Source organism: Simochromis diagramma, unplaced genomic scaffold (assembly GCF_900408965.1).
Source record: "Simochromis diagramma unplaced genomic scaffold, fSimDia1.1 OVJJ01000293.1, whole genome shotgun sequence".
NCBI lineage: Eukaryota > Metazoa > Chordata > Actinopteri > Cichliformes > Cichlidae > Simochromis > Simochromis diagramma.
In genome coordinates this window covers 17569644-17594592 of record NW_024386801.1, presented here as the reverse complement: position 1 = coordinate 17594592, position 24949 = coordinate 17569644, and the positions used below count along the sequence as shown (strand labels likewise).

General features: G+C 39.3%; 1 protein-coding gene across 1 annotated transcript; it reads left to right on the top strand.

Moving 5' to 3' along the window:
- Positions 1 to 14957: 14957 nt before the first annotated feature.
- LOC120730124 (catalase-like) lies at positions 14958 to 23777 on the top strand. Its single transcript, XM_040026278.1, has 13 exons — positions 14958 to 15116; positions 16010 to 16181; positions 17501 to 17611; positions 19906 to 20036; positions 20343 to 20447; positions 20667 to 20792; positions 20880 to 21071; positions 21258 to 21410; positions 21499 to 21637; positions 22121 to 22251; positions 22661 to 22768; positions 22995 to 23078; positions 23468 to 23777. Exons 1-13 carry the CDS (start codon positions 15051 to 15053, stop codon positions 23531 to 23533), a joined length of 1584 nt encoding a protein of 527 aa, XP_039882212.1. The 5' UTR covers positions 14958 to 15050; the 3' UTR covers positions 23534 to 23777.
- The last annotated feature ends 1172 nt before the right edge of the window (positions 23778 to 24949 follow it).

Genomic DNA, 24949 nt, shown 5'->3' with positions numbered 1-24949 from the left:
AGCCACTACAGTGACCATCAAAACGATGAAATAATATTGCTGTAAACACTTTATTTTACGACACCACGAAACAAACGATAGCGTAATAGGAAACGATAGACGTTTTTATATCGTCATGTGATATATATCGTTATATTGAACAGCCCTAGTTACTACTTCCTCATATTTGGCTGAACCACTGGTGAATGTTATTGTGGTATGTGGCAATATGCTACCAAGAAGTAATATTAACTAAGACAGTCTTTTGTGGCTTTCATATGCAAAGCCTACAACTAACAATGGAGTTGAACTTTATCTGAAATCTATTCTGTGCCTGTAGTAAGGAATTTGTAATTAAAAGTTTATCATTTGTCTACTTTTGTCTTCCATTCTTTAAAGAAATGGCAAGTGATCGATTGATTTCCATGCTACCTTTAGTTGCAACCTTTAGTTGGGAAACAGTTATGTTCAGACTCATTATTTTACATTATCTCACATGGAGGTTGTGATGTTAGAAGGTAAATTACATTGTTCTGTACAGATAAAGCTGGAAAAGTCAATAACAAATTTCAATTCAATTTTTCAAAGCTTAGTGCAGGCTTCCAATCCCTTTATACAAGGCAGTGCATGAGATGCTGTAGCATTTAATCCAAACTGGCATTTCAATTTGGCTCTCATATCTTTGTCAGATTTGGTTACCACTGTCTCCCAAAGCCACCACTTGGTGTAAATTGACAAGACCTGTAAGCTGTTTGAGATTCCAACTTAAAACATTAAGTGTGTGAGGGTGTAAAGTAGTAACTTAGGTGGAGTGAGTGGGAGCGACACACATGAGCCAGCTACTAACTAGAAGAATCTCTGAATTTAAAAATGTGTGATTAAATAAAAGAATGTTATACTGGATGCATTGTGATTGACAAAGATTGACGTTTAAAGACAAAGTAAAAGAAAGTAATCCCATATAACTGTATTAAAAGGCATTATGTTAAATATAATGTTCTTGTGAGAAGGGGCTAATAAAATGTAATTGAAGAAAGATTCCATAAAGCGAATGAAACATGAAGTAAATGTTCATGTGTAATGGATATGGAAGCCCGTTTCCGCCACTAAGTATCCATAACTCGAAATTTCGAGGTTTTTTTTTTTTGAAATTTTGACTTATTAACTCGACATTTGGAGAAACATAACTCAAAATTTCAAGTTACTTTTCTCAAAATTTCTAGTTAATAACTCAAAGCCGATCAACAAATTGGCGCTTTCGCGAGTACGTTTGCTGATAGTAACTTTAGAGAAAGAGAGAACTTTAAGAAATTAATATATCCACTACAGTGACCATCAAAACGATGAAAAAATATTGCTGTAAACAGTTTATTTTACGACACCACGAAACAAACGATAGAGTATTAGGAAATGATAGACGTTTTTATATCGTCATCCGATATATATCGTTATATTGAACAGCCCTAGTTACTACTTCCTCATAACCTCATAGCGTCCTCATAACGCCATGAGATTCAGCTAATAACACAAGGATTTCATCATTTTTGAAGTCACGCTGAAAATACTCAGCAACCTGTGCATTCATGACTGGATTTAATACTGGTAGCTTAGCTGTAGCATTTGTAGCTCAGGGCTTCAGCTTCCGGTTAACAAGGAAATGACGTCATTCACGTAGATTGGCAGCGCTAACTCAAAATTTCGAGTTACTTTTCCTCAAAATTTTGAGTTAATAAGTCGAAATTATGAGAAAATTATTTTGACTTATTAGTCATCTAAAAGAGTTTTCCTAAAAAACTAATTAGGCAAACAAGCAAAGCAAAAGGGAGCAGAATTCAGGTTTTTGTGAAAGGCCAAAATCAGGCAGGAGGAAAACTGGGGAAAAAAATGCTCCAAAGCTCAAAGCAAAAATCTGGCTTGGTCATAGTGGACAGTGGGATATGAAACATCAGATGCAGAAGTGATGCAGCAGTGGGAAGACAGGACAGATGTGAGGACCAGATGACAAAGCAAGCAGCAGCCATAGCTGTGTTAATGTAATGTAGAGAACACGTTGTGTTGTGCTCAGAGATGGGCAGTAACGCGTTACTGTAATCTGATTACTTTTTTCAAGTAACGAGTAAAGTAAGGGATTACTATTGCAAAAACGGTAATTAGATTACCGTTACTTTCCCGTAGGAACGCTGCGTTACTGTGTTACTAAAACTGTGATTTTTTTTTTTTGCGAGAATGTCTCATGACAGTGACGTAAGCAAGTGCGACATTTGTGACAACAGCTGTGTGCAGATCAACAATGGATCACATATCGATTGTGGGAGAGAGTATGAGCGTGCAGCGTTTAAAGCGTGGAAGTACTGACCTTACTTTGAGTTTGATTCCATAAAAAGTGACAAAAACATTAGCGTCCATCGTGCGTGGGAAGAAAACTTCTTTTTACAGCGAAAAAAACCCCTAAACTTCCAAGCAAGCACCGAGTGCGCTACGACGTAATGGGAAATTCACAGAGAAACTCGCGGATTCTTCAACTGACCGCAGCACACCTGCACCAGGGTAAATCTCCGCCTACCGCAGTCCTGCTTTACAGGTGAAAATAGAGCAACAAGACCGCTGAGTCCTTGACTTTATTTTCTGCTGTGTTTTACTTGCATCTATTTGAAAGAGTGAGTGTAAACACAAAAAATATTTTATTTTATGTGCTGGAATGTGTAGAAAATAGGTTTAAATGTTAAACTAATTTATTCAAGTCAGAGAATGTTGCATATAATTAAATTTTTGCTTGATGCATAAAGTTAAAAGATTAAAACTGATAAAACAAGTTAAAAAAAAGAGACTTTTCGATTTGATTACATTTTGTATGATGGATTATGCAGAAAAAGTAGAATTGGGCTGAAAGATCTATCGCTTTATCACCTCTTCAGGTTGTAAATCGTGTTTTTAAAAAGTAACTAAGTAACTAATTACTTTTGAAAATAAGTAATCAGTAAAGTAACGGGATTACTTTTTTGGGGAAGTAATCAGTAATTAGTTACTGATTACTTTTTTCAAGTAACTTGACCAACACTGGTTGTGCTGAGATGTTCCTCATTAGCTGGCTATAAAGTGTAAATGTGTGATGGGGTCTTTTTTGATTCATGCTTTTTGACTGCTAAAAGAACGAGTTAGCTGGAGGACTGAAACTAAATGAAACATGAAAGCACAGCTAGTCAGATGGCTAATTAGCACTTAGTGCTGAGATGGCTGAACTTAAGATAAAATTTTCTTATTTTCAAGAAGGAATAACGTGGCATTGGAGGCCTTCCTGCTCAGTGAGGGCAGGTTTGGATTACTTGAAATGTTTTTAAGATTTCCGACCTGTATGAATTTTAGAGCGAGACAGTGATACGCCCCTCCAGAGGAGACACTCGATCCTGCAGCTTGACAAACCAGTTCTTTCCTGTCCATTGGAAGAGCCCCTTTCATGTGCTTAAATGGACAGTCCCCTGAGAGCTGCAGTCGGAAGGTTGATTTCACATCTTTTATTGTCTTTAGTGTCTCCAATGGGCAAGTCTTTTTTTTAAACAAGTATTTACCACAACAGATGTACAATAATTATCTCACTCTTAAGAATAGTGCTTTAAAGTCATTGTGTCATTTGATGAGCAAGATAATACGATGACACATTCTGCACTGTTTTCTTTTTCTCAAATAACTTTTTTGTCATTTAATGGAGTACACAACTTCTGTTGGAGTGTAACATACACTTACCAGCCAGTTTAAACAGTAGATGTTTAACTGTATCTAATCAGCCAATCAGTGCATTTAGACACAGACAAGATGTCCTGCTGAAGTTCAAACTGAGCATCAGAATGGGGAAGAAAGGTGATTCAAAGTACTCTGAACTCTGGTCTGTTTATTTTAGAAACTGCGGATCTATTGACATTTCCCAATACAACCATTTGTGGGGTGCACAGATCTTCTTAAAAAGGTAAAACATCCTGTTAGCAGCTGTTGTCTGGGTGAAACAGCCTTGTTCATGTCAGAGGTGAGAGGAGAATGGCCAAGACTGCTTTAAGCTGATAGAAAGGCAACAGTAAGGTATTGCAAATAACCACCAGTTCAACCCGATATCATGGCAAAACATATAATAGACACTCTGGCCCACTCTTTGCATTTTATGCTTTGCCTCTCCAAACTGAAAGGAATATGCATGCAGGAGTTGCATTACCAGCAGGGGGAGATTTATTTATTTAAGTCGGTAGTGACCACAAAAAACGTATAAAGTACATTTCAAGGTCCTTAGTAATCAGAAACGATTAAACTAGGTTGCAGAAAATAAAACATTTACTTGTACTTGTTGGGTTCTTTTATAAGAGAAGACATTCCAAACTCAAACTACGACTTTATCTTTTCTTTATTCAAGCAATCAGAGGATGCTGCTGTGTACCTCTGCTTCGCTTAGGAGACCTAAACAAACAAAGAGCACCACACCCACAAAGCTTTTATAATGTGTGATAAATAGTTGGAGGAAAGCCGCAGTTGTCCTTATTTGGCTGGAATCCAACACTTTGGCTCACATTTCTTCTTCTGCAGGTTCCTGGGCATCTCCTCATGTGGAGACCCACTTCACCCATCACCATGGCAACGACCTCCTGTCAGACCTGCATAAAGAGAGAGAGAGAAAGACAAACTATTCTACAATACTTAACTGTGTGGAATAATGTATACAACAAATATGTGATGTGAGATATAATAAAGTATATTTGTATTAAAGATACAAGTATACTAAATTCCAACATACTGCATTCCATTATAGCGTTTGTAATGCATTTCCTGCTGATAAGCTACTTCATTTTTAGCTTTCCTTTGAATTCACCACTAAAACAATTTCATCATTCACTTATGATGAAGTAACTGTTCTGACAAGAACAATTTAGAAGCAGAAAATTAGAGTTAAACTAATTGCAGTTTAAGTAATTGGTGTTTGTTATCTGGCTTCATGGATAGATGAATAAATTTTGGTTTTGTAGCATCTTTTTTTTCAGGTATATGAACAAAAAGGGAACCTTGTGCTCTTATCACATCAGTGTCTTCAACATAAAGACTACAGGCGGCTGTAGCTCTGGTGGTAGACCATGTCATCTACCAATTGCAAGGCTGGTGGTTTAAATCCTGTCTGCTACAGTCTGCATGCCATCTTTGTTCAAGATACCAAACTTGAAGTTGCTCCCTGAGGTGTCAGTCCAAGTGTGAATATTAGATAGAAAGCACTAAGCATAGAAAAAGCTGCTAGTTTGAATGAGGCATAAAGTTGTAGAAAGCACTTTGAGTGCTCTAGTAGATTATAAGTGTGCTATATAAGAGCTAGTCCAGCATATTACATATTCCTCTGAGAAGTATGGAGCAGTTGCACGTTTGTTTTGTTTTTTAGTGTTGTGGCATTATTGCGTGTTTTAAGATTAGAATATAAAATCCTTAAAAATGGTCCACTGTGATCTCTAATGAGCGCTTCCATCCCCATGGATTCTTCCAGTCTGGAGGAGTACAGCCTTTGCTTTTCCGCTTTTGGTATTGATACTGACGATAGAAATATCAGCAGGCGTTGCAGAGCTCAAGCTGTCAGACCTGGCCCTCACCATCAGACCATTCAATGCCTGGCTCTATCTTCAGGATGTTAATAAAATATGTTGATACAATTAAAGAGACAGAAAAATAATGCTGACGCCTCTGGCACTGTTGCCCACCTCTCAATTTTAAATGCATGTAGACATTGAGGGTTCTTGGGAGGGGCCGTGCTGACACCTGCTGCTCTCTGGCAGGAAGCACCATGCCCTCCCGTGTTTTAAATACACTTTAGAACAAAACACAACAACACTACACATGAGTGGGAGGAGGTAGGTATGGGGTCTTCACCCACCCCCGTTCTCTGTTAGCCAATGGCGTGGAGGGGCTGGGCGTAGGTGTTGGCCGTCTGATTGGGGTCTGGGATGCGGGGCCTCCCTGCTGCTGCAGTGCCGGGGGCGGTTTGCTTCTCTTCACCCTGGGGGAAAGGGAAACATCTCCTGGGTCTAGGTACAATTTCCTCCTCTGGGGGCGAGGATATCTGGACCTGGGGTATAGAGTATGTTTGGGGAGTGTGACTGTGTGTACAATCTCCATTTGTGTCTGTCTTTACGTTGGGTGAGTGCTGAGTATTGGTATATGGGCATGAGGGTGGGAATGCACGTTTGTGTCTGTGTGTGTCTGTTTGTCTGTGTCTATATGTCAGGTCGGATCTCAGCCACCACATCTCTGGGAACATCTCAGGCCCTCCAAAGTGTGGAGGCCTATCTCCCCTCAACACACTTCCTGCTGGTGGTTGATGCCCTCAGGCATTGGTGGTTCTTGGTGTCCGGGGCTGGGTGCTCATGAATAGGGCTGGGTATCGTCACTGATTTCTAGAATCGATTCAATTCCGATTCACAAGGTCCCGAATCGATTCGATCCACGATTCAATTTAATTCGATTCGATTCGATTCGAATCTGGGAAATTTTGACAGTCAGAAATATTATAATTCAGATCAGTACATTTACATATTTTTGTATCTATTAAAAGGAAGCTGACACACGCAAGACTTTATCAAAGGTGTGAGCATCACAGCAGAGGCCTTTGTGTCAAAGTAGCTGAAGATAAAACACAGAAAAACATGAAGGTGATTTTCCTGGCCTGGGATTTTATAAAAATAATCTGCAGTACATCAAAAACGAAAGAAAACCATTAATCAACACATGAACATTACCTCTGAAGTTACAGCGGTTTTATTAGAGACACGGCTAAGCGTTTTGCATTTTGCTTAATTTTAAAAAGTTTAAATTTGTTCAATATTGAACGGCAGAAATTAGGTTTACTTTTCGGAAGTAAGTAAAAGGGAAAAAAAACGTCGGCCGACAGTGCTGTGAACAACGGTAGACTTGTGCGTAACAAGCAAGCAAATAATGCAGAAAAGAGAGAGAGAGAGCTGTGCATGAAGTGTGATTTTTATCCTGAAAAGTCAGCAAAAGTCAGAGGGAATTCATGACGATGTTTATGTGAAGCGTAGTTTGGATCTTCTTTTGCTGCTGGTTCGGTCAATATTGTTTGGAGAGAGATAAAACTAACAGCCATATGATCAGCGCAAAAAGGGCGTAAACACACAGCGTGGACCCGCGGATCAGAATCAGCGAGCTGTCGGCTTTCAGCCCCGACTGTGAGAAAGGCCACATCTCACTGATTCTGATCCGCGGGTCCGCGCTGTGTGTTTACGTCTTTGTGCAGAAGCCGTGTACCTGCTCTCATTTACTGTCTTAGCTGTTTGGTGGTTGTTGAAATTTTGTGATCTTTCACCTGAGATTCTGGCATTTCGGGCAAAATAAATTAATATTAAAAAATTGATTCAGGATTTTAATGAATCGATTTTACGTTATCCAAGCCAGAATCGATTTTAATCGATAAATCGATTATAAAAACCCACCCCTACTCATGAATGTACCGCCTCACTCCTGGTGGCTGCATGGTGGGGCCTGCTGCTCGTGGCTCAGTCGGGCCTCCTCCGAGGGGTGGGGGACCCTCAGGCCTCCGGCCTCTGGGCCTGTGGCTCGGTTCACTCTGGCACAGCTGGCTGCCGGCATGAGCCAATGGGCACGCAACAGCAGCCCCCTCTAACTTCTGCTCCATGACTGCTGGGTGACCCCTCGTCTGGGGCTCTCCTCAGCTCTTCCCAGGAAGGTGGCACAGATGCCCCCCCCCCCCGGTGGTTCTCCTTGGGCTCTTGCACTCTGGGGCCTGGATCTCCTCCATGCATGCTTCATGCCCTGGGGGACAGTACCATGGCTCCACATACCCTCTAGCAGATGGTTACGTGGAGAAACCTTTAATACAAGCGCGCTCATCCACACAAGTGCGCACACGGGTGTTCATAGACACAAACTACACCTTTCTTGGCTGCTACCTCAAATCACAATGTGCGCCGTCGGTCCTGCGTGCACAACAACATTCAATATTTAGTATTTACTGTTAGTTAGATTAATGCGATGGTGCTGTGTTTTTTATGTTACTCTCTTTTCTTTTGCTTGTTCTCTCTTTTGTCTCTCAACAGGTGATCCGGGAGATTTTTTTTGTTTTCTTTTTAAGTGTCCTTTCTCACTGTCCCCCTTCCCCTCTGTTTTTCTGTTCCTTCATCTTTCTTTCTCCATTTCCTATCCCCCAGCCATGTCTGTCCCATCTGTAACAACTGAAAATAAAATAAAATAAAATAATAACAACAAAGGTCGATCAAATGGACCAAAACGGCAAGGCCGTGATGATCCACTTGGCAAAGTAAATCCGTTGGGTATCTTTGTTGGCTTTCAGACATAAATTCTGATGGCTAAAAAACCAAACTGGATAATTATAATAAAAAATAATAATAATGCTGAAACATCTAGTTTCTGTCTTCTGCAATGTTTCAAAATGCACAGTGGTATCTATCTGACACCCTCTGCTGGACATTTATCAAAAGTACATGTCAGATCTAAGGATTTAAGGATCAAATTGAATCAAATCAAATCAAGGTTAGGTCACTGAGGGTACATTCTAAATGGAAGCAGTGTACAAATAAACAAATACTAGTAACAATAGTAACACTATTAAAAGCATTTACTGAAAAAAAATCTAAACTTTCTCCTGCTTCCACAGAAAATATATTTCTTATTGGCAGGCAGCTCTAAAATTGCACATTTTGGTTCCAGTTGACTTATAATTGTTGTAATTATTCAGTGCAATAGGTTTATCAGACTGGATGGCAGCAATGTTTTCTTTAAGTATGATCTATTCATCCTCAACCTAATCACACGAGCCAAGGTGTGAAAACGGGTTTGGGTCACAATCAGCCAAAGTTCCTGGTGTGTCATGAATGGCTATGTGCAGGTAGGAAGGAGAGGACCCAAATGCAGACTCATACACAGAGGCAAAATGTGAACTCAGAATGCAGCTTTATTGCTGAATGAAGAAACAATACAAAATTAAACTGGAAAACCTAAAGAACTAAACACATGGAGAATTACACATAACCATGAGGAAGATCACTACGCTGGACAGAAGAAAACAAAGGGCTGAAATACACAGGGAATGACAAGACAATGGGAAACACGTGAGGAACACAGCTAATTACACACAATGCTAAACATAACATATGAGACTTCTGTATCTCATTGTACATCTGTATAGTGACAATAAAGGCAATCTATCTACTTTCAGAGTAAGAGAAAACATGGCACACACAGACAGGGAATTTCCAAAGTAAAACAGGAAGTGACGGGAGAACACACACAGAGACACAGGCAGACACACAGAGACGTGACTTGGGAAACATGGATAACATGAAATTGTAGGGGGGAACAGATTGAGACACAAGGAGGCAAACAAGGCACAAGAACTCTTGCATGTGGTTTTTATTAATTCCACAGGCACCAGAGATGGGCAGTAATGCGTTACTATAATCTGATTACTTTTTTCAAGTAACGAGTAAAGTAAGGGATTACTATTGCAAAAACGGTAATTAGATTACCGTTACTTTCCCGTAGGAACGCTGCGTTACTGTGTTACTAAAACTGTGATTTTTTTTTGCGAGAATGTCTCATGACAGTGACGTAAGCAAGTGCGACATTTGTGACAACAGCTGTGTGCAGATCAACAATGGATCATATATCGATTGTGGGAGAGAGTATGAGCGTGCAGCGTTTAAAGCGTGGAAGTACTGACCTTATTTTGAATTTGATTCCATAAAAAGTGACAAAAACATTAGTGTCCGTTGTGCGTGGGAAGAAAACTTCTTTTTACAGCGAAAAAAAACCCTAAACTTCCAAGCAAGCACAGAGTGCGCTACGACGTAATGGGAAACTCACAGAGAAACTCGCGGATTCTTCCACTGACCGCTGCGGCACACCTGCACCAGGGTAAACCTCCGCCTACGCCACTCCTGCTTTACAGGTGAAAATAGAGCAAAAGGACCGCTGAGTCTTTGATTTTATTTTCTGCTGTGTTTTACTTGCATCTATTTGAAAGACTGAGTGTAAACACAAAAAAAATTATTTTAATGTGCTGGAATGTGCAGAAAATAGGTTTAAATATTAAACAAATTTCTTCCAGTCAGAGAATGTTGCATATAATTAAATTTTTGCTTGATGCATAAAGTTAAAAGATTAAAACTAATAAAACAAGTTTTAAAAAGAGACTTTTCCATTTGATTACATTTTGTATGATGGATTATGCAGAAAAAGTAGAATTGGGCTGAAAGATCTATCGCTTTATCAGCTATTCAGGTTGTAAATCGTGTTTTTAAAAAGTAACTAAGTAACTAAGTAACTAATTACTTTTGAAAATAAGTAATCAGTAAAGTAACGGGATTACTTTTTTGGTCAAGTAATCAGTAATTAGTTACTGATTACTTTTTTCAAGTAACTTGACCAACACTGACAGGCACCAATCAAGTAACTGTTTCAATAATTTTCAGTGCGAAGTCAGATCAAGTCAGATCAAGCAGATGGTTAACTCCTTCCTTGTATGCAGGAGACTTGTAGATGCCCAGAAAGTTTTGCAGAGCCACTTGAACACCCCCCAAGCTTCAAACTTGGCTATTGAGAGAGTTTGTTTGAAACCTTAATCCTGCAAAATCAACTTGATCTTCAGACCTGTAAATAACCCTTCCTTCATTTTAGGAATGCTTATATTTGGAAACTTTTCAGCAATGTACTGAAAACCTCATGAATTTACTTTGCCCATGGCCTTGATAAGCTCCTTTATCAAGCCTAGCTTGAAATGGAGGGTTGGGAAAAATATTTTATGTGGATCAACCAGAGGCAGAAACTTGATACCGCTTCTTCCTGGCTCATAGGCATCTCATGGCTGCCAGTCATGCTTGACATAATGTTCCGCAGTAGATTGGATATCCCACAGGCACAGGAAACAGCAGTATTTGGTGAATCCTCCTTGCATTCCTATCGACATACCAATCACCATCAGATCATTGACAGATGTTCCACTGATGAGTTGTATACGCAACTGATTGAAGCAGTGTCTTCTTGTTGTCATAGGACTCCTTTAGATGAACAGAATGGGCAATCGGGACACTTGGCTTGGCATTTCCAATATGGAGTAGGTTGGCCCTCAGCTTCATTGTGAAGAATCAATGAAGAGACACTCTTTAGCTAGAACAAACTGGGACAAACTGCTGAAGAGTCCTTTGATGTCGTGACAACAGCACAGTGAGGCGTCAGCAGTTAAGAACACTTTGAAGTTATGACTTCAACTTCTGTAGTGAGTTACAGTAACACCCTTGGCAAGCAAATGCTTCTCCTTAAGCCTCGAGGCAAGAAGTTCTGCTTTGTCTTTCAACAGATTGAGATCACGAATGAGAATGTTCAGCTCACGCTTATGTAAAAGTCTCTGGTTCTGCATCTTGGCTGATATTATGGTAATGTTGTGGTCTTTGTTCAGGGATGTGACGGCCTTCTTTTCTTGTATTGTGAGTTTAGACGGAGGAACTTTTGCACTGGACAGGGTGGCTAAAGCCTTTGTCCTGATTCTCTCTGCTTTTGATTGTGTTACTTTATTAATCCGTTTGACGGTTTCCGTGGTTGTGTGCCACTATGGGCAAATGTTGAGGAGAAGGGGCAAACCTTTGGGAACAAGTTTGCTTTGTCTGCACCTTAAGTTAAAATGGACATGGTTCATATAATCCACAAGTTTCCTTGATTCCTTTTTATACTCCCGCACCAATTGTGGGTGTTCCTCCCAAAGTGTATGCAATATGTCTGTGAAGGTTCTCAGTCGTCCAGGTCATTATAGTCTAAGGAGCTTGGAAAGAAAAGCATCTGGACTTCTTTAGGTTTCTTGAAGATGTTTCACTTCTCATTTTGAGAAGCTTCTTCAGTTCTAAGAGTAATTGGTGGAGAGTCCCAGATTTAAGCTCTATAGGACTGTCCCCAAGGGGGTCATGGACCCCCTATTAATGCTCAGCCTAATTAAGGCTGATTGTTGGTCACAATCAGCCAAGGTTTCGGGCGAACCCATTGTGAAACCTAGCTCCACCCTATCATGTGATTTATTGAGGTCAAATGACCCAGCATGTGTGGGTGCCTTAAGGCATCTGGGAAGAAATCTCAAAACTGGATTATAGATGGCAGACAGTTGGCGTTGTAAGCCACCGCCTCTGTTCAAAGATGGTCGTGACAGTGGCGGAGGCCACAGATGATGGCCTCCGCCATTTCTATTAAGCTGATCTGCTTTGTACACACACAACTTTACAGTCTCAGCAGCGGTTTTGTGAGTTGTGCTCTATGATTTCCATCCTCTACACTGGCAGTATAGTATTTATGCTGTATGCTTTTTTCTAGATGGTAGAAAGTTGGTTTGAAGGTGGAATTCAGTAAATTGATCTCAGCATCATCAGCTAAAATTAATTTGAATCTCTGCTACACTTGATGTAACCTAAGTCTTACCATGAAACCACACCCGCAATGCAACAGTGACACACTGTTCTTTACTTTAAATGTCATGATTTGCTGTGTGGCAGGCAGGAGGATGGACCCAAATGCAGGACCCAAACACAGTCTCTTAATAACTTAAAACGGCAGCTTTATTGCTGGAACAATACTCCGAAAAATAAACTTGTGAAAAATAAACAACCTGGAGCAACACGCAGCATGGAGAGGGTACAATGTGACGACAAGCAGGGGAAAATTGAGAACTAAGATACACAGGCAGGAACACGAGAGGATGGGGAACAGGTGGAAATACAGCTGGGACTAGTCAGACATAATGAGATGAGGGAAAGCAAAACTAGATACACAAACGTGAGACAAAGACTATCAAGATAAAACAGGAAACACACAGGCTGAAACTCAGACTCAGGACACAAGCTTAACACAGTAACTGGGGAGAATTGTTCATAAACATAAACTCATTAAAACCCAAACTAGACCCAGAACATGAGAACTAGAAACAAAACACTGGAAATGAGAACTACAACACAGAGAAACTAGAAAGGTGGAACAGCTAACACTGAAAGCAGTAACACAGGGAGACTTACACACATGCTAAGAGAACTACAAAGGGGGAAATGACTACAGTCACTAAGAACTAAAGAAAACTTAAACTATGAATGACAATAATCAAATAATATAATTACAGAGTCAGAAAGAGCAATACTGAGTCGCAGACCCAGTACAGTGATATTAAATCCCTCACAGTACAGCATTGTAACCTGTTTATCCATCAGAAAACTGCAGAGGATTTTCATGCAGCCTTTAAATAGCATAGTTAGTCTACCTCAGTTTGATTTGCAGCAGATTTCACAATATGAAAAAACATAATGTCACATGTACAAACCAAATATCTAACTTAAAAACATCAGGACTCACATGTAAGTTTTAATGAGCAGTCCTTACCTTTAACTCTAACCTCTCTTCTTCCTCTCCTGCCCTGTCTTTCTGTCCTGTTTTGCACAACAAAACATGACCTGTCCTTTCATTAATTGCACAAGTGGTGGTGGTAATTAGCTGCTAGATAACTGGGTAAAGAGGTTGTGTGTCTGTAGCATTGTCCACCATTTTAGGGAACAAATTTTGTTTTACAGTGAGTAACAGGGCTTTTCCCTGCCTTTATAGGGGGCTTATATTTCACTAAAAACTATCTAATATGCATATCCACATAATTATGGATTACGATATTCAAAAAACACACTTTGTTTTAAAGAAAATACATTTAAAAACAGATTGTATTAGATTTATATTTCAAATATGACAAAAACAGATTCTAGCAAATTATGGCCAAATTATTCTGTTACATTTTTTGTATTGTTGCATTCTTACCCGACCAGAACAACCCCTGTCTTTTGCCTTAGTAATATTTCAGTGTCCCTTTATTTCCCACAGTTTTCTTTAATGTTGCCTTATGGTTCCGAGCACTGTCATCAATCTTTACATTTTATGATTATCTCATAACACTTGTTTAATCAGCTACCATCTCTCCTATGGACTTTTTAATGTCTACAGCCTCAGATCAACATAACCCTGCTCCCCAGCTCTATCAGCAGCTGGAGCAGCAGCAATTCATTCACAGCATTGTACCCTATCAGGTAAACATAAGCTACGTTTTGCATTGTCCCCACCTGATGACAGTGATACAGTATGACTCGATTCCACATTGGATTCTTGATGAACGTGGGTTGTTGTTATTCTGTCTGGTTCTATGTGCCCCTTTCTAACTTTTAGCACCCGCCCCTTCAAACATCTCTGCAAAGCCCTGTTATGGACTGTCGTTAAAAAAACGGGGAAGCTACAGCGTGGAACATGGCCCTGCTCTAGCTTTGCTTGTTTGTTTCAGATGTGTTACGTATATTTCTTAAAATGGCAAATATATATTATTCTATGTGTGAATAAAATATGTGTTTAAGATTTGTAAATCATTGCAATAATTTCTTAACTGAGGTTGTGAGATGCTAAAAGCAAAAGTACTAACATGTAAACTACAATGAAAGTACAATAAACAGTGCAAGTGAACATTTCAATAATTTTGACATTAATTCAAAGATCAGATATTTTGTTTTGTTTTTTGCCATTTTCCACCTTTTTCTTCTTACAATTTAGTTATGCTGCAGTATTATAATAATAATAATAATAAGGTTAATAAGGAAATATGCTGTTCGGTGATTTGCTTGCGTTAAACATTAAGGCGTGTCCTCAGATAAGGTATCTATTTTATGCATGCTATTTTGTTTTTGTCTTACAAATAAAGGACGGCATTTTGAGTTTAAAAGTGAATATTTAGTGAGTAGGTTAGAAAGATAAAGGTTTTTCACACTTAAACATTGCATAAAGATTTATGTACGATCAGCAGCCTGTTTTTGGTTTGGTGCTTTCTCTTCAGTCTCATAAGTGGGTCAGGATTCGTACATGAGCCAATCAGAATATAGGGGCGCAGGGGGGCGGAGCAACGTCGGGCACTGTCCAGGAAGAAATTCTGGCGTAGGTATAAAACGATAGCAGTGTTTTGTGCGCAACATATTCTGCACAGTGTGTGGTCTAAGCACCGAATTGTGAAGATGGCTGACGACAGAGATAAAGCTACTGACCAAATGAAGACATGGAAGGCGAATCGAGGTTCTCAGGTCTGTATATGCATTGGGTTATATCAAGTGATTTTACTCCGCGGTGGCTACCACAGTTGGAAATGGGTGAAAGGTCGTCCAGGGGTAACAGGCTAACTAAGAGCTAGCTTGTAGCTCATGTCCTGTAGTCTCTACATTAATGTTTTTAGTGTAGTTTTAGTCTTAAGTATTTATCATACAGTCGTATTTAGTCCTTTATACTTTTTCACAGCCGTGAAAGAGACTTTAACCATGAAGATAAGAAGTGGGTCCAGGGTTATTTGTTTGAACTTCAACCCTCCTATCTATATATAACTAGGGCATATTAGAGCAAATTGCCGTTGTAAAGTAACCAAGTTCATGTCGCAGAATTGTTTTTATTCGTGCTGTTTTGAGCATGTTTGAGAGTCACGTAAAGACAAAAAGCATGCCGTCATAGCAGCTTCAAGTTTCAGCGTTATTGTTATGATAGTACACCTGCGAAACTGCACCACTGTATACACGTGTCACTTTTTTTATGCTTAACGCAGTCTGCCTTTTTTAACTGCTTGTGCAACTTTGTCAATATCTTTGTTAGTTTCATAGATACTTGCTTTCAAAAGTGCCAGTTTTAAGGGCATTCATTTAGACAATGAGTTATTATAACAGTTTAAGGCTCATGCAGGAGTAATGTCAAACATTGAAGATGATTTCATTGATTAATATATTAAGCCACTTAGTATTTTGCACTGATTTTGTTTCTTCATTGTAATCATAAGGTTAAAATTGCATTAAAGAAAGACTAGCTGTATTGCATTAGTCTTTGTTATAGTCTTACATCAAGATATATTTAATGCTTTCTGTTTTTGGTGGGGGGTTTTTTTTTGTCGTTGTTTTTTGGTTGTTTTTTTTAATTATTATCCGTCTGTTATCAGAAACCAGATGTGCTGACCACAGGCGGTGGCCATCCAGTGGGAGACAAATTGAACTTGCAGACTGCAGGGCCAAGAGGGCCGCTGCTGGTTCAAGATGTAGTCTTCACAGATGAGATGGCCCACTTTGACCGTGAGCGAATCCCAGAGAGAGTGGTCCATGCCAAAGGGGCAGGTAAGGCATTATGCTGTAGTCATGATGCTCTTTTTATCTGATTTGCTGTCCCTTTGTTATAGCAGTGCAAAAGTGCACACAAACTACTGCTGATCGTGTGTAAGAAAAGGTTAAAAAAATTGTTATTTGTATTCGCTGACTAACAGGCTAACAAAAACGCTTTGCGTTCTTAAAGGAATATTTGTAATTAAGTAAAGAAAGCCAAACGTAAAAATTGCTGCCATTCAGGTCAATAGGATGGCTAGACATTTTATGCCAACACTTAGGGCTAAGCAGTATGGCCAGAAATAGTGTCCCACTATATTTATTTCATTTCGAGCCCCTCAATGGTTCTCACACACAGTTTTGGTAAGTAACACTCTTTTAAGTCTTCCGGCTGGCAGTAAAAAATTAAAGGCTTCAATTAATTTATTCATTATCTATGGTCAACATTCAAAAATGTTTGTGTAATTTCTGACATCATTGTTTTTGTAGCAGTTATGACTGCTGTCATGCTTTTTGTTACACAATATTATTAGTTTTGTGCCTTTTGGTTGTTTCCACCTACATCAGGTGTAACAGTCCACAAATACAATGCTAAAATGACTCTCCGTGGGATTAGCTCTATATTTATAAAGTCTTCAGACATGAATCATTTCTTAGTTCTAATGCCTGAAGTAGTAGGTAAATCATAGCTTGAGATCTAGACATCGACAATGCATTATTCAAAATGATAAAGTTTAATGGATAGGACAACTTTTAAATTTGTTGGTGACAACACTTTGTACACTGTGCAGTGTATTCTCAACACTGGCCATTTAACATGCACTAGAATGCCACAGATACAGAGTTACTAAGGTACATATTCAGCACCTGGCACCAAAGACTCCCAGTGTTTAAAAGGTCTTAACAGCAGGCATGTGGTGCACTTATGTCTGAGATAAAGCAGTGGCCTGATCCTTAACATTGGAAAGTGTTCAAATTTATGTGCAAATTTAGTCAAGAATTGTATTCTGGTGCAGGCAGATGGCTACAAATGACTGCATTAAATTAAAAAGTTGAACAAGACAACCAAAAAAATAAGTATAAAAGGAAATGTGGATCCTGCTTATTTGTGGATTAACTCCGAACAATTGTTAATCTTTACAGGCTTTACAGATCAGGGCTTCAGACTTTGGACAGACATTGAACAAGTTATTTGTTGGCCTACTTTCAAGAGTCTTAGATTTGTTCCCATGATAAATGCAGTAAAAACTAGAACTCAAAATTTGTGAAGCTTATATTAGCAGACATGTCTTTTAAAATCTGTATTTATTTTTATTTTTTTCTCCATTATTCAGGGGCGTTTGGCTACTTTGAGGTCACTCATGACATCACTCGCTACTGCAAAGCCAAAGTGTTTGAGCATGTTGGCAAGACTACACCAATTGCTGTCCGCTTCTCCACTGTGGGTAAGAACGACCATAAAGGATTTCATGGGTTCACCTTGTTAATGGTTACAGATTTGCTTATTGGGGGGGCTGTCGTCGTTGTTGTTGTTGTTGTTGTTTTTTTTTCTCTTCCTTGTTTACACAGTTTTGGTGTGATTGTTTGGACTATAGACCCTGTGCACGAGAAAATGCTAACTTCCTGGTTTGAGACCAGATGTAGGGTATTACATTTCCGGTAGCTTTACTTTGCGGTCAATCACTACTGCGAAGATATACTCCACAATAACGTCCAAAACTGGAAAACGGAAAGATCGCGTTAAGTTACAAAGAGCAGAAGGTGGGAACACTCACTGCTGTTGTGTCATAAAAAAATCTAATGATCAATTTTGACGTTTAAAGAGTTTAGCTCGATCAGTTGTTTACATCACTCAACACAAGCAGAACTGCATTACTGCATGCAGAAGACACATCGTCCACATTCAGAAGCACATCTCTGTATAGTGACTGGTCTTATGATTTAAACAGGCAAATGTTCAGCATTCAAACTACAGGTGAAGAATAGTTAAACCAGATGTTTCCCCGTTATGTCGATATCAGCTAGTCAAGTACACACCTACACAGCATGTCAACAAACTGTGGGGGGGGGAAGCCACACAAAAAATGAATGATTGCTGGTAAGGGTTTCTATACATTAGTATTTACGAAGGATATGTCGTAACTTGCCTTCAAAATTACAGCGGTCCCTCACTATAACGCGGTTCACCTTTCACCTCGCTGTTTTGCGGATCTTTTAGTGCAAGTTTGCATGCTTTTTTTTTTTTTTTTTAATTTATTTTTTTTATTTAAACATCACATTGTGTCCTGCGTCCTGATCGCTGCAGACGATCTCCTCCGTGACGTCTCTCCTGTACAGTACAGAATCTCTGCATCGATCGCTAGCAGTGTGACTCTGAAGTGCAGTACTGTATGTCAACGATGTCGATGAAACGTTTTGCACCGTCAAAAAATAAAATTGGCTACTTGATTTCACCTATCGCTGGTTATTTTTAGAATATAACAAGGGACCGCTGTTTACAGATACTGAGAAATATAAAATTTGAATCCCTTTTCTCTTTTGCTCTGAGGTGCAGGGAAAAAATATCAACAAATCGATGAACATCCATTACCGATATATTGGCTAAATACCCAAGACATCTATAGAAATGTAAATCGCCGCTTGATTCATTCATTTGCTTAACTTGTTTTGGACCGTAAACAAGGCGTGAATAGGACACCGGAAACAAAGCTCCTCACGGGAGTTTCTGCACCGGAAGTAGCATATGCTAACGTGCACATAGTCTATTGCTTTTAACATCTGTAGTGGCACCTCTGGACTGCACTGAGCAGCTGCTATGTCACAAACCCATTCAGCCTCTTCCCATCTTCCTTTAGCATATTTCATTTTTTTTAAAAATAATAATAATAATAATTTGCATTTATTATTTTGAATTTTGCATAGGATGGAATTTGCCTCAGAACTTGGACTTGACTTAAAAACATCCTGTTAATTTTTTTTTATATTTCAACTGAAAAAAATTACCCCCTCGATTATATGAAGCCTTAATCTTCTCACAGCATGTTCATGTCTGCTGAAGACAGATAACAAGCTCGTGAAAATATGGGGAGAAAATGCGTGCGTGCTAAACAGTTTTGAAATGCTGTCATAGGAGAATAATATGGACAATTAAAACATATTGAGTGTTTCATGAAAGTGTGACTGTATTAGGCATTCTGGTGCTTGTATCAGTATCAAGCTTTATTTGTCGCAAGCAGGTTACCCTGCAGCGAAAATGGGACCCCCCCCCCCCCCCCCCCCCCCGACATTACACACATAACACAGACATCACATGGGGTTACAAGTTGGAGATTGGCAGCGTTACAGAAGGAAAAACACTGAAATATACACAACAACGGGATGGTACAAGAGGGGGAAAAAAAGAGACCCCCACTCATGCTGTGCTTCCATGGCAGGACAGCACGAGAGCAGGAAACAAAAAAAACTCCTCTGCACAAAAAAAGAGCATAAGCCATCCCTTTAAAATGGAAATGTGAGTATTTGGTAAAGGATTGATACCTATAAGCAGGCTGGCCCTGTGTTGGCAAGTGGTGCTCTTAATATCTCGACTTGGGTGACATTAGAAAGGACATTAACAGTGAACTTTCAGTCGATTTGTATGCTGTAGATGCTGGACATTGTCTTTTAGACTAAGTTAGTGGATAATGATACTAATTCATGATTTGTCTGTAAAATATCAATTACTTTTTTATTTTCCCAGCTGGAGAGTCTGGGTCTGCAGACACTGTGCGTGACCCTCGAGGTTTTGCAGTCAAGTTTTACACTGAAGATGGCAACTGGGACCTGACGGGCAACAATACCCCAATTTTCTTCATCAGGGATGCCATGCTGGTGAGTGGGTGTAGGGACGCATGTGTCTGGGCAGACTGTAATGTTACAGATTTGTATAAAATTTGCATCAGTTGCAGTATTACAGCAGTAAATTTTTTTTTCTAACATGGAAATAGTTAAGTGTGGCTGCTTTTTCAGTTTTGTGTCTCTTTTTTTTTAACATTAAATATCTAACCCGAAGGCGTATGAAATAAACCAAGCTTGTCATTCCTAATGTAAGATATTTAAGACCAGAGACACATTCCTCACAACACTTGTGCTAATATCAGTCAAGTGTACATTGTTTTATATTGATATCTCGTGCAGTTCCCATCCTTCATCCATTCCCAGAAGCGCAATCCCCAAACCCACATGAAAGACCCTGACATGGTGTGGGACTTCTGGAGTTTGAGGCCCGAGAGTCTGCATCAGGTAGATGCTGCTGAGCCTGATACTGAAAAGTCTAGTATATTATGTCATGTCACCTGAGGTGTTTCTAAAATACACATTTAGGATAAAGAATATTTTCAAGTAATTAAGTCTTTCTGTGCACTGTTGCTTGCTGTCTTTATACTTGTAGTCATCATTGACAGTGATTGGCACAGAAACTCTTGTAGTTGTTTTCATGGTCTTGTCTTGTCTCCTGTGCAGGTGTCTTTCTTGTTCAGCGATCGAGGTTTGCCTGATGGCCACCGTCACATGAATGGCTATGGCTCTCACACCTTCAAACTGGTCAATGCCGATGGTGAACGTGTCTACTGCAAATTCCACTATAAGGTCTGCCTGAGGTCAGCTTTATTAGCTGTTATGTTGTGTGTTCTGCCATCTCTGACTTCATTTTTTTTTTTTTAATTAATTTTTTAGACTGATCAAGGAATAAAGAATTTGACGGTGGAAGAGGCAGACCGCCTGGCAGCCACCAACCCAGATTATGGAATTGCAGACCTGTTCAATGCTATTGCTAATGGAAACTACCCATCCTGGACCTTTTACATCCAGGTCATGACCTTTGAGCAGGCTGAGAAGTTCCGGTTCAACCCGTTTGATCTTACAAAGGTACTGCAGTTCTGCACAACAGAAAACATCTGAATTATAAAGTAATACGTGACATAAATGTGCAGTGACTGGGTAACTTGTTTTCCAAAAACGTCCATATTATCACAGGATGTCTCTAAATAATGACGTGCTCATTTGAAAATCACAGATGACTTTTGTGATTTGTAAATTTTATTTGCGGTGCAGGTTTGGTCACATAAAGAATACCCACTGATCCCTGTGGGCAAACTGGTTCTGAACAGGAACCCAGTCAACTACTTTGCAGAGGTGGAGCAGGCGGCCTTTGACCCAAGCAACATGCCACCAGGCATCGAGCCCAGCCCTGACAAGATGCTGCAGGTGACATTATGGCAGATTTGACAAGCTAGGGGGGGATGAAGAAAAGCTAGGTTGGTATTGAGCTCTGTCCTCCATGTTCTTTGTCTAGGGTCGCCTCTTCTCCTACCCAGACACGCATCGTCACCGGCTGGGAGCAAACTACCTGCAGATCCCTGTCAACTGCCCCTTCAGGGCTCGTGTGGCCAACTACCAGCGTGATGGTCCGATGTGCATGCATGACAACCAAGGTGAGACGTGATCAGGTCTGGTACCTGTGGCTCAGAAATGAATCTTGAGTAATCCTGTAATTTTAATCCAGGTAGTGTTACAGTTTATTTATACTGAGTTCTTAACCGTTATTTTTAACTGTTATTATACATGTGACATATACACAAGTGCATATCACCTTTGAAGCAGACGATCAGTGATGGTGTTTTAAAAAATCTTAGTCATCCAAAAACACCCTTATTATATAAAATAATTAGAAATAATTTTATAACATGGACATTACATGCATAACCACAGTCATCTACATTGTGCACAAAATGTAAAAACTAGCGATAAAACATTAATTTTATCGCTACATTTCATGTATTGTACAGTGGTAGATGTGTGAATAACGTATGTCATCACTATAGTCACTGATTATGGTTTTCCACAAACATCTCGTCGTTGTTAATTTTTTCTTTCTTTCCTTCACTGCCTCACCAGTGTTTTTGTTTGACCACCAGGTGGCGCTCCAAACTACTACCCTAACAGCTTCAGTGCCCCAGAGACTCAACCTCAGTTTATGGAGTCCAAGTTCCAAGTGTCTGCAGATGTTGCTCGTTACAACAGCTCAGATGAAGACAATGTCACACAGGTAATGATGATTTAACAGGATCTGTAGGCGTGTGACACAGAGTGTCTGAGGCCCAGGCATTTTCAGATTTGATCATATTAAAAAGCTGCATAAATCTGTATTTAATATGAACAGTGGATCGAATGATAAGATGAAATTGTTGCTCATTTTTTAAAGGGTAATGGAAATATGTAGATTTAGTTTTAGTGGCTTTTTCTTCCTGTTACTGCACTCTGGTTTCTGGTTTATTCGGCCTCATCTTGAAGGAACACAACTGTAGCTAAGGCCACTTCTTATTAGTAACAAACGGTAGCTGTATGTTATAAGATGTTGTTTCAGAACTTGGAAATCCAGTTAAGGACTGAGTCAAAATCTGTTTCTGATTAGTTCCTTTTTCCTCTGGAGAATAAAACTGTGTGTTTTTTTGCAGGTTCGCACCTTCTACACTCAGGTCCTGAATGAAGAGGAGCGACAGAGACTTTGCCAGAACATGGCAGGGTCCCTGAAAGGAGCCCAGCTCTTCATCCAGAAACGCATGGTGAGTCCAAGCACTACAGTCTCTCACTTTGCTGTCGCTCATAGTTTGTGCTTTTTGGAATATGAGGTTTCAGGAAACATGTTGTGCTTATTGGTAAATGTAATCTATTTACAGTATGTAATCTGTTTATTTTTTTTTCATGGGGAGACGAAGAAGATGTGTGTTTTGTTTGTTGAAGAACCTGCTATCCTCCAGGACTGTAATGTTTTTCTTGGGTATCTTGCAGGTCGAGAATTTGAAGGCTGCCCATCCAGACTATGGAAACAGAGTTGAGACTCTTCTCAAGAAGTACAATACGGAGGCCAAGAAGGTAAACGGGCCTTGTCTAGTTGTGTGTTTATATACAGCATACATCCAGGGCAAGTTGTAATTTCTTTCATTCATTCATTAGCCACACTGGTTCACAGTTAAATATCTTTAGAGACTTTCCCAAAAGTCTTTTTTTCTTTTTCTTTAGAAAGGAGCATTTAACAATCGATAAGACTTTCATTAGATGATACAGATAATCAAAGGATGTCTGACCTTAAAGTAAGAGGACATGGTATAAAACTGAGGTCTTAAATAAGAAGAAACGTGTGGATGGATTTTTATCTGGTGTCAAAGTACTTATAGTAGTACATTGTAATTACAGTAATATTCTGCCCATTAAAGTGTCTGACCTCATTTTTGAGTTTCTCTTCTTCAATTTGTGTTTTACAGGACGCTGCCTTGCATGTTTACAGCCGTCCAGGAGCTGCTGCCATCGCCGCGTCCTCTAAGATGTGATGCCTTAAATTTCAAGCGAGCAAATGCACTTGCGTCATAACTGACCACTACTGAAATGGAACAATATTAGATCCATCAGGAAAGGCTCAAAATACAAGTAATCTGGCTTTTACTGTTGTGGCTAATTGGTTTTTGATTCAGTTTTTCCAAGCAATTTATTTCTCTAAATTGTCAGCACTTACATTTTTCTGAAAGCTTTTGAGCTGCACCACAACCAGGCTGCAATAAAGTCACCATGATAATACTGCAGTTTTTTTTTTTTTTTTTTATTTTTTATTTTTTTTTTTTTTTTTATTTTTTTTTTAAAAGCTTTGAGTAGTAACTGTTTGCTTAGACCACCTGAGTTTAACAGGCACTTAAGAGCATTTCATTTCATTCTGATTTGATTGCATTAAGCTAATTAACCAAACCAGCCTCCAGTAATTCCTCACATTGTATGTACTACTAAGCTATGATGCTTGAAATTTTAAAAAAGCGTTGCAAGTTTGAAAGAAATCTGCATTAAGGATGATACTTGGTATCTGCTTTAATGATGAGTCTCAATTTAAGCTGGTAAAACATCTGGATTTGTCATGAACCACAGGTTTGCTGCTTTGCTTTCCCCCCCCAGTATGAGCAATGATCTGTTGTGGGTTTGTCTGTTTGTTTGTCTTCTTTCCTCATGTTTGACTGAACCACTGGTGAGTGTTATCATTGTGGGTATGCAGTGATGAGCAAGTTAAAAGATGTAATGTTAACTAAAACAGTCGTTTGTGCCTTTTTTTTATATACAAAAACTACCACTAACATGGATTTAACCTTCATCCTTAACAACCCAGATTTGTTTCTGTTTAGTGTGGGGTTTATTTGATTTTTGATGGTGTGGTGTTTTGTTTTGTTTTTTTTTTGGGGGCGGCTGTAATTGCTTTACCCTAAAACTGACTTTCTGCACGTTTATAGATTGGTACATAAGAATTCTGACGTTCTTCAGTCAAGTGGGAAACTTAATAAAATAAATCTGACCTTTAAGAGTAATGCAACTTCAAGCATGTAATGATGAAAAGTAACTGTCTAAATTAAATCTCACTGTTCTGAATTGCTTGTGTGAACTTTCTGCTGATCTGAATGTGACTGATTTCTTTTATTAATGTCTGTACTGGAAAATATTTCTCATCTGTTCTGTGCTTATATTGAATGAATTTGTAATTAAAAGTTCATCCGTCTTCCTATGTCTCCTGTACTTTTTCAAAGAAACGATCATGATTGATTTTACGAAAACAATCCTCAACTTGTCTGAACGTAGCACGTTTTCACTGGTTCCTTTATTTGCAGCATGTTTTAAAAGCAATAGAGGTTCTCTGCTCAAGCTGTACGTGTCATATCTGCAAGTTGTGGAAGAATGAAACCTGGCTGTAAAGTTTCAGCGCAGGGGTGTGT